Consider the following 11,040-nt stretch of genomic DNA (forward strand, 5'->3'; position numbering starts at 1 on the left):
CAATTCAGTTTGGGGTTTTTAGCAACATCCCGTGCACAGCCCTAATACATAAGTTCCTCTGGGAGTCTTTTTGGCTGAACAGTGGAGCAAAAATGCTTTTCATAAAGACTTTCTGACCCAATGGCATTGCACTGGATTATCACTCCCATCTTGAATCACCGAGCCCTGTGATAAGCACAACAACATAACATTTCATAAACTGTTTCTTTTATAAAAGTTTTTAAGGTACCGCAAGACACTTTGCAGTCACAGACATAACAAAGCTACTCCTCTGTATGTTGGAACGCACACCCACCCATCAAAACAGAACGCACCCTGAGATGTCTGAAAAATCCTACTCTACATTCTTTCAAGTGTCTTCAAAGCCCATGATGGCAAGGAGAGAAGAGGACACTCAAAACTCAGGGCAACCAGTTTCTAAACAATTGTTTCTATCATGGCTAGCTGGCAGGACAGGAGATGCCCGCCCTACTTTTATCTCCTCCCACTGAAGCAGTCTAATGGAATGGCCGCCCCTCAGATGAGAGGTGAGGGAGAGTGGGTCTGGTGGGGCTGGCCTGTCATAGCAGAACTGTTGGCCATCTCATTTTACATTTAGCTGAGATTCCTGAATCACAGGGGGTTGGACTCGATCAGTGTTCCCCAACCTCGGGCCTCCAGCTGTTTTTGGACTACAATTCCCATCATCCTTGACCACTCGTCTTGCTAGCGAGGGATGATGGGAGTTGTAGTCCAAAAACAGCTGGAGGCCCAAGGTTGGGGAACACTGGACTAGATGACCCTTGTGTCCCTTCCGAATCTATGATTCTATGTCAGAGATTTCATACTGCATGCTAGATACTTGTACGCTGCACATTATCCAAGCAACAAATCGTCTGAAATGATTAAGACCTATGAAGCATATTATAAGAGAATCAAGCATGGCTCAGGGCAGCTTTCAGTAGGACTGTCCAAATAATAATTACTCAGATATCAATACAGTGGTACCTCGGGTTACATATGTTTCAGGTTACAGACCCCGCTAACCCAGAAATAGTGCTTCAGGTTAAGAACTTTGCTTCAGGATAAGAACAGAAATCAGGCTCCGGTGGCACAGCAGCAGCAGGAGGCCCCATTAGCTAAAGTGGTGCTTCAGGTTAAGTACGGGCCTCTGGAACGAATTAAGTACTTAACCTGAGGTACCACCGTATGCTGTGTAATTTGGACCTATCACTGTAGGAATAGAGAATAAAGTGTCTGAGTACAGCGCTTCATTGATTCCCTGTGGAGACAGACCAGCAGATTGAATAGGGTGTGGAATTAGTGCACTGAATCTGTCAGCATACAGGTACAGGAAAACGTTCTCCAAATGGTTGCGTCCAATCCACTTGCAGTCCTATGCATGCTTACTTGGGAGTAACGCCATCTCACTCAGCGGGGAAGGTTTGCTTCCCTGGAGCTGCAGAGAGACCTTAGGACAGGGGTCAGCAAACTTTTTCAGTCCACTATCCCTCAGACCTTGTGGGGGGCCAGACTATATTTTCTTTTGGGGCGGGTGGGAATGAACAAATTCCTATGAGCCACAAATAACCCAGAGATGCCTTTTAAATAAAAGCACACATTCTACTCATGTCAAAACACCAGGCAGGCCCCACAAATAACCCAGAGATGCATTTCAGATAAAAAGGCACATTCCACTCATGTAAAAACACGCTGATTCCCGCACCGTCCGCGGGCCGGATTTAGAAGGATCTGGCCCCCGGGGCTCTAGTTTGCCTACAAATGGAGTACGTGCAGCACAATGTAGCAGCAGCAGCAGCGCCTGGGCCAATGGGAGGCGGGGTTTGAAGCGACAGCCCCGCCCCTCTCGGTGCTGCGCTCCACGCTGCAGTAACAAGGAACGGCCAGGAGGGTGCGCCCAAGGCAGCAAAGGAGCCCTGTGCGCCTGCGCACTCTGCCTCGCTTCCCGCCCTCAACTCTCCGCCACACACAATATGGCGGTAGGGAGGCCGGGGCCTCTACCCTCGGCACTTTTCCTCAGGCCGCCATGCTGGTGAGGGCGAGCGCAGCGCTGCGGAGGGGCCTCCCTCGCAGGCTGCGCTTCGGCAGCGAAGGAAGGAGGCTGAGCGGCGGACGAGGCGAGGAAGCGACCGCCGGCTGCTTTCCGCTGAGCCGCGCCCTGCTCCGTTTCCAAGGCCCGGAGGCGGTGACCTTCCTCCAGGGCTTGCTGACCAATGACGTGACGCGTTTGGCGGCGGCGGAGGGCGGGGCTGCGGACGCGCCTCGCGCCATCTACGCGCATGCCCTCAACGTCCAGGGGAGGTGCCTCTATGACGTCATTCTGTACAGGTCAGTCGGCGGGTTCCCTGCTTTGAATCTGACTGGGCGCATTAGTGAATGCAAAGTAGGGGACGCGATTTTCTAGTCCCCCATAGGCATAATAATTGCTGCTGCATGTTATTATTTTAATTATTATAAAGATCAGTATTGTTGTTTTAAATTTTTATTTTTTTATTATAATAGTTTTAAATTTATATACGACCCTTAATCCGAAGATCACAGGTTCGGTTTGAAGTATATACAGTATAAGAAGAAGAAGAAGGGTTTGGATTTGATATCCCGCCTTTCACTCCCTTTAAGGAGTCTCAAAGCGGCTAACATTCTCCTTTCCCTTCCTCCCCCACAACAAACACTCTGTGAGGTGAGTGGGGCTGAGAGACTTCAGAGAAGTGTGTCTAGCCCAAGGTCACCCAGCAGCTGCATGTGGAGGAGCGGGGAAGCGAACCTGGTTCCCCAGATTACGAGACTAATCTCTTAACCACTACACCACACTGGTTAAAAGACGCATAAAATAACAACAACAGTATAGTGTTATTTTATACAGGATTAAAAAAATGCCTTCAGCAGTGCAGATATTTGTCATTTTTCAGTCAGGAACAGTTATTGCAAAGGCTGATGAATGCTGCTTCTTCTTTGGCGATCACTTGTAGCCGGGTAAGATTGTCTTCCATAAACACGGTTTTAATAGTGAGTCTGTAAGTGACTGTGGAGGCCAATTCTGGATCCACACGTCCTTCCACAGTGGGGACATTGGTTCCCAGGCGGGAGTTGATCATGGTGAGGGTTTGCCAAACTGTTCCTTCCTCCTAGCACGTTTCTCCCTTGCGTCCTGAGTTCAAGTGTCTTCAAAGCCCATGACACCTTTGGTAAAGGCTGTTCTCCAACTGGAGCGCTTGCAGGCCAGTGTTTCCCAGTTGTCAGTGTTTATACTACATTTTTTTAGATATGCCTTGAGAATGATCCAATAAGTCCTCAACGGCAGAACAGGCAGATGATAACAAGTGGTTTGTTACAACTGCTGTGAAGGCGGAGGAAGGCTGCAGCAGATAGGATCTACCGGTTTGTTGTGACTACTCATGATGAATGCAGTACAGTGGTACCTCGGGTTAAGTACTTAATTTGTTCCGGAGGTCCGTACTTAACCTGAAACTGTTCTTAACCTGAAGCACCACTTTAGCTAATGGGGTCTCCCGCTGCTGCCGCGCCGCCGGAGCACGATTTCTGTTCTTAACCTGAAGCAAAGTTCTTAACCTGAAGCACTATTTCTGGGTTATCAGAGTATGTAACTTGAAGCGTATGTAACCTGAAGCGTATGTAACCTGAGGTACCACTGTACATGAAGTAACAATAGAACAAATAACTATTTAAGTATAGGGTTATTGCAGCATATACGCAGGGTGGCCAAAAGCAAAGGAAGGCACTTTTAACAGTCAGTGTATACATGCGCTTTCTTGGAAGTTCCACTGAGTGCTCTGGGTCTTGTTCCAAAGTCAGTATGCATGACGTGCGGCTGGAGGCTGCAGTCCTGTGCCAGTTTTCTTAAAGGCAGAGCTGGCTCCAGGATTTGGGGACCCCCTTAGGCATCGTATCCTCAGTCATACGCACCTCCTCCAATTAGAGTGGTGCAAAATAAGGGATTGCAAAACAAAAAAGGACCCTTTACATGGGTGTCAGGGTTTTGCCTGTTGTGACCAGCCTGTGTAGAACATGAATTTCGGCAGAGACCTCTCAAGAACCAAAGAGACTCATGGCTAGTAGCTATTAAGAGCTCTCTCCTCCATGAGTTTGTCTAATCTTCTTTTAAAACCATCCACGTTGGTGAATTCCACCCAAATATACTCAGAGGTACTTAGTAAGCATCTATAGGGTGCAGGCTTAATTTGCTTTGTTTTCTGCCTCAGGAAACAATCCAGCACAATATAAGGAAGAGGAGCTTTAAAAAGTTTGAGGTTCTTTGCAGCAAAGGAAAGGGACAGAACTGGGATCAAGGCTTCCTATTAACGACTCTCGTTTTCTCCTGATCTTGGATCTTTTTCAGAATTCACGAAAGCCAGCAAGAAGAGCCTCACATCCTGTTGGAGTGTGATGCCGGCGTCTTGGAGTCCCTTCAAAAGCATTTGAAACTGTATAAAATCCGGAGGAAAGTAACCATCACCCCCTGCCTTGACCTCTCCTTGTGGGCTGTCATTCCAAAGGAACTGTCTCAGGAGGGGGCCTGTAAACTCCAACAGTGTGCCGGCAAAGCAGTGGTTGCAACGCCTGACCCCAGAGTGGGTGTTATGGGTTGGAGGCTGATAACCAGCAAAGGCACAGAACCACTGGAGGTTGTTCCTGGATGCCAGATTGGGAAGGTTAAAGATTATCATAGGCACAGGTATAAACAAGGTAAAACTGCCCCCATCTTTGAACAGCTGTTCTGGAAGCAAAAATTTTGCTTTATGTAGGCATTGCACAATGATAACTAAACACATGGACGTTTGCGGAATTAACACTTAGCGCATCAATTGAATGATTATTGTATTTCATTATTGTATTAATTAAGTTATATCTTGCCCCTTCTCCCGAAGGAGTCCAGGGCAGCAAGGATATAATAAAGCAATAATAACACCTTCAAAACATCGGATACTGATGCCACTTCCCATTCAAGTGAATCTCAAAGCAATTTACAATTAGTTACATGATGAGAGCTGTACTCGAAAACATTAGGAGGGCACCATGTTGGGGAAGGCTGATATATATTATGAAAGGCTTTCCCCACATTGCCAACCCTGTAATGTGCATAGAGAGAACCATACCAGATCTGATTTTAAGTTTTGTTTCATAAATTGCAACATATTATGACCACCGGGCTGTGGTTTTTTCCCCACTAAGCTGTAAAAATAGTTTGTTAGTGGGAATGGCAACATTCCTATAGGATGAAACAAAACATACTCAGCTTTTCTGAACATTATTTAAAGTGACATTTATCAGCTATCTACTTTGTGAATGGAATGTTTGTAAACGATGAAGCTGACATTGAGACTGACGCTTGAGTGTGGGGTAGTGGTGACAGCTTGCTAAATTTGGATCTGATTTGTTCTTCCCCTGGCCAATACAGAATTTAATGTAAATTGTGTGAACCTCCTTGGTGGTGATCTGCTGGTATTTGTGCACGGTGTGCAAAATTTCCATAATCACCAGTTTTCCACAACATAATTTTTAAAAAGAATTGTGAGTCTCCGGATTCTAAGGAAACACAGCTTCATTCATGACAGCAGGTACTTTCCAAACAAACACTTTATTTTGGAAATAATCACTATCACGGCATTAGTGTGAATAAAAGACAACAATTCAGCTATTTTGAACATTCTCATGAACAAGCAGTTCTGAAGTTAGGAAGGTATATGTTCTTCTTTTAATAAAAACCTGTATTCGTTTTCTCTCACTATTGTGTAGTTCATTCTCATTTCCTGTCCCAGTCTTCCCTAAGTTGTTGATCTTCTACTTAACAAGCTTCCAATAAACATTCCACATTTGGAAAGGCTGAAGCACTCAAAGCAGATGGGCCATCAAGAGACGACAACAGGTTGTAATTGAAAATACTGCCGTTCAGAACTCATTGGTAAACAGTATCCAGCCCACAATATGATCATACTTGCAGTGACTGGCAGAGGAAGTGATAGAAACCTAAGGGCAAACATTGTTATAAATCTGTTGTGTGTAGAACCAGTTGAGAATCAGTGCAGGTGCCAGAACGAAGGTGCTGTTCCCACTGACTTACCATCTTTAGGAATTGGATCATAATGTTTTACCCCATAAGCCACTTAGCTACTCACCAGTAGCAGCAACAAATGCCAGTCAAACTCAAGGTATGAGTGTTGTTCAACACTTACCTCTTTATTTTCTCCCTTTTCCAGGTGTGCCAGAAGGAATTAAAGACCTCCCTTCTGGAATAGCCCTCCCTTTGGAATCCAACTTGACTTACATGAATGGCATCAGTTTTACCAAAGGCTGTTACATCGGCCAGGAGTTAACAGCTAGGACCCATCATATGGGTGTCATCCGTAAACGCCTCTTGCCCATACAGCTTTCAACTCCCATGTCTTCCGAGAGCATCCCTGAGGGAGCTGAAATTGTATTGGAATCAGGAAAGCCGGCTGGAAAGTACCGTGCCGGAGTAGATGAACTTGGAATGGCATTACTGCGGTTGGCTAACATAAACGAACCGCTGCATCTAAAAATATCAGGAGATTCGCACGTGAGAGTCACTGCCTCCATCCCAAAATGGTGGCCCAAGCCTGCCAATAAGTAGAGGAGCTTTGCGCTGTGGATCCTCTGCTTTGTGTCTTGAAGATGCCCAAAGAGCTTACATACAGTTCATCCAGAATTACGGTGTTTCCTTTTCACGATGGATCAATTCATCTTACACAGCATAATTCATTTCAGTGTGGCTTGTCAAGGAGGAGTTCCTGGCTAGTTACACTCATTTTTTACATTGGTCAACAGGGAAGACTAAAGTATGTTTGCATTGGCTCTATTAGGTTTCCATTAGGACTATATATTATTTTTTCTAAATTAGCCAAACAACCTTCACTTTTATCCATGCCTTCCTTCCAGAAAGGTTCAGTACAACACGTGAAAATGGAACTGAGTTCTTAAAACCCCAGGCCACTTTTACCAAAAAGAAAAAGGTTTCTGTAAAGGTTTTTCATGTTACAAAGCAAACGGATAAACAAGGAATGTTGCTAAAACCTTGATTCACATGTTAGCCTCCTAAAGTAGTACCACATTTACGGAAGCTTCTGTCTACTTGTGCTGGCTTCCAGTTGCAACAGCCAGCGTACAGATTTGCACGTGGAGAGCGTATTTCAAAGCCGTGCCTTGCTCCAACTCTAAGCAAGCTGAGAATTCCTGCCCTTGGTGGTGATTCACCCTCAGAACAGTCACAACTTCCTAGTCAAAACAAAAAGAAATGATTGAAAAGCTCTTTGAATTTCTCTCTCTTGCAGCAGTTGCTCTTGCTGCAGTTGGAAGAGGTCTGAGATGGGGAAGTTGCTGATGGAGAAAAAAACGTGTGCAGTATGATTAATAGTGATTTATTATTTAATTAGAGTGATGAGAAGTGTGCTGTAGCTACGGAGAGATTTCTGCATGGTGCCATTACTATTTTGGGCAACACTGGATTGTTTCCAATCATCAAACTTGGGAGTAGACCTATTGAAGTGAATGGACATGATTCACTTGGGTCCATTAATCTCAGTGGGTATGCTATAAGCATAACTAATGTTGGATAAAAACCAGTGTTTCTACAGAACTGCACAGCTTTTGGGGTATGATAAAAGTATTTATTATAATTTATCAATATAAAAAATGTAACAATGTATGACATAAGGAATTATCTTAATCTATGACATACGGAATAACATTAAAGAGAATAACTGTTGCCACCGTGAAAATCCCAACAGTGAAGCGCTGTGTAGTTTTCTTCTACAAACATGTTTCTGTTTATCACTAGTGTTGCAAATACTTTTAAATTAGAATTTATTGACTGATGGTTTATTCTCCACAGCCCACTGCTGCTGTTAATCAGAGGAAACAAATGTTGCTTGAGATTTAAATTTCCAGAACTCTAGTTGCAGCTCATAAAACCCTGCCAAAATTGTGGATTTGCTTTTCAAAATAAGAAGTTCAAAGATGTTGAATCAGAGTCCTATTGCATAATTTGCCTTTGTGGTTAGTTAGGAGGGGGAAAGGATTTAAACCACTTTAGAAAAAAAATCAATTTAAGATATAAAATCGCATAGAGACACTTCCACAACTTTTAATGCTTGTACAATACCCTTCATGCACAAGTTATGTGGTGGTATGTTGTTCCATAGAGGTGCATGCAACTATGGAAACTTCTGGGGCGCTGGGAAAGAGTGTGTTCACCAGTTCTCACAAGAGCCAATGAATGTGACGTCACGTGCCAAGAAGCCTCCAGGTGACTGTAGCAGCTAGCATTTGATAGTTGCTGCAGCTACCTAAAAACCCTTGCCCACGCTTATCTGGTAGCTTTTGGCTCCTGCTTAAAACAAGCATGTGTAAAACAAGTTATGTGAATAGATGGGTTCAATATGGCATAAATACCCAAATACCTAGATTCTATTTTTAAGCCTCAGGCTGGCCTACAAGTTGTAGGTCACTTTTTAAAGGAATCTATTCATAATTCTCATTCAATAGATGGTGCTTGTCCTGCAATAGATAGGGCTGGTGCGACTTGCCTGCCAAGCCCCTGTCTTGGTCTCTGCCAATGAAACTTTCTTAGCTACATCCGTGACTATTTAGCCATCCTATCTCCTTTCACTATGGCATCTTACCAATGGCCATAGCATGTTCAATCCACATGATGTTATCATATTTGTTAACCTGAGAAAATAATGGCAGCTTGAATTGGAGCATTGCTGGCATAGAATTTCCCACCAGCTGATGGATGAGGCTGATCAGAGCATGGGAACTGGGTTACACTGTTCAAGGAGCGTGCATCTGAGCCAGCGCTTTTGGAAATACGACTTGGTTTTTTAAGCAGAATTATGCAATGTATGTCTGTAGGAATAAAGTTGCTCTTTAAAAGGGCCCGGTCTTAACAAACTGACAGGAACATCTGTGCAAAAAGCACTTCCATTCTGCTGTGAACTATTGCTATAAAATGTAATTGGCAGTGAAAATAGTTGAGTCACATACTTGACTGTCAAGAGTCCCAAAATTCCTGTAGTAGGGGGTCAGACTAAATATCATTTCTAACTACAATTCTTTGATTAAATGCTCTACATGTCAATGAATGCTGTCTGGTATTTTGTAATTCAGCTTTTATGTTTAGCCTGCACTTGAGCTATGTAGACCGGTGGCTTTCAATCACTACACTGCCAGCTTTGTGTTTATTTACTGTATCTCTGCCAACCTACTCAGAGCAGTTAAAATAACAGCACTCGATCCATATTTTACTTGAAACAGCTTCATCAAATAGTAGGTGTAGAAGCGGCAGTTTGCTTCGCTTCCAACAGTCCTGGAAGTCAGAAAATCTGCCCTCTCAGGAAAACTATAAGGGCAGCTCATATGGTGTAGCAAAAAAAAATATTCTTGCACCTTTAAGAAAGCAACATGCTTATTGTGGCATGAGCTTTTTGTGAGCAAGAGGCCATGAAAGTTTGTGCCATTGTTGTAAGCCAAAAATGACTTATCTCCTGAGTTTAAGCCAACCCAGAAGCTTGAGGAGTTGAGTCCAACGTTTATTGCAAAGCAATAGGTTACAGTCGAATCATTCCGCAGAACTGCAACCACGCCCAGTGGTTCAGGCAATGGTTTTTATAAAGTTTCAAACAAAGGGTTCCAATTTTCACCAATCATGTACATCATTACCTCATTTTAAGTTTACTACACATGCGCAATAAGCACTGGCAATTTTGCTGATTCGGTGTGGCTTCTCACAGTGATCTGTTAAATTGTGTTAGTATGCACGTTGGGAACCTGTGTTACATGTAGCCATTTGCACCATGTAGCAATTTATGTTCCTGCTTTGAGCTGCATCTTTGTGATTCACATATTAGCTGTAAAGTGGTACCTTGGGTTACAAACTCCTCGGGTTACAGACACTTCAGGTTACAGACTCCCCTGTAACCTGACATGCGTGTGGTGGGTCCATGGAGAGCCTTTCTATTTGACTGGGGTGGAGAGCAGAATGACAAATGGTCCTCTCCACATTGGCCGAAGACAATTAATGCAACTGGGGAAAGAGCTTCTGGAACGGCAGCCGCAAGTCAACACTTTGCAGGAGATTTCCACTCACTTGCTGGTCAAATCAGGCGGAGGAGATTATGTTGAAGCTCACGAGAAGGTCCATGTTATTGGGAAGAAACTGAAGCAGCTTCTGGAAAGAGTCTCAAGTGATTTTAAGGTCTCACATGGAATAATAATAATAATAATAATAATAATAATAATAATAATAATAAATTTCCCCAGCCACTCTGGGCGGCTCCCAATCGAGTGTTAAAAACAATACAGCATTAAATATTAAAAACTTCCCTGAACAGGGCTACCTTCAGATGTCTTATTTCCTTCACATCTGAAGGGAGGGCGTTCCCCAGGGCGGGCGCCGCTACCGAGAAGGCCCTCTGTCTGGTTCCCTGAAACCTCACTTCTTGCAATGAGGGAACCACCAGAAGGCCCTTGGCGCTGGATCTGTGTCTGGAAAGCCAGACACAAGTGCATTTCTGCAGGATGTGGACAAACTGGACGCGGGAGGCTGTCCTCAGCGACCGGAGAAACCTTGCACATCTAAAAACAAGGCTGGTGGAAGGAACACCTTGGAGACAAAGTGGCATTGATATATATAGATATATATAGAGAGAGGGCAAGACGGGTGGTGCCAGCCCAGCTGCTCCCAAGACCCGCGGCTTCCTGTCCCATGTACTGCAAATGGCGTTCCCTCTTCAGTTGCTCTTCCTCCTCCTCCTGCTTTTGGCCACCCTGCCCGCTTTCTCGGAGGAAGATTATAGCTGTGCACACCGCAACAACTTTGCCCGGTCTTTCCACCCGGTGCTGCAATTTGTCAATGGGCCTCCTCTATGCAAGAATGTTTTTAGCAGGTGCTGAAAAAAGCGCAGTGAAGGCAACCTGCTTGATCTCAATAGGCAGGGAGTTCCAAAGTGTCGGCGCTGCCACACTAAACAACTTGAGTTATTACAAATGCTAGAAAGTAACTTT

At 44.3% G+C, this 11,040-nt stretch overlaps 1 protein-coding gene across 1 annotated transcript; it reads left to right on the forward strand.

Annotated features, from left to right (window-relative positions):
- The first annotated feature begins 1,909 nt into the window (after positions 1-1,909).
- Positions 1,910-9,115, forward strand: IBA57 (iron-sulfur cluster assembly factor IBA57). The gene is made up of 3 exons (XM_083467280.1): positions 1,910-2,328; positions 4,358-4,704; positions 6,216-9,115. Exons 1-3 carry the CDS (start codon positions 2,027-2,029, stop codon positions 6,608-6,610), a joined length of 1,044 nt encoding a protein of 347 aa, XP_083323406.1. The 5' UTR covers positions 1,910-2,026; the 3' UTR covers positions 6,611-9,115.
- Positions 9,116-11,040: the final 1,925 nt, after the last annotated feature.

This window comes from Podarcis liolepis (genome assembly GCF_965112155.1).
Source record: "Podarcis liolepis genome assembly, chromosome: 12".
Classification (NCBI taxonomy): Eukaryota; Metazoa; Chordata; class Lepidosauria; order Squamata; family Lacertidae; genus Podarcis; species Podarcis liolepis.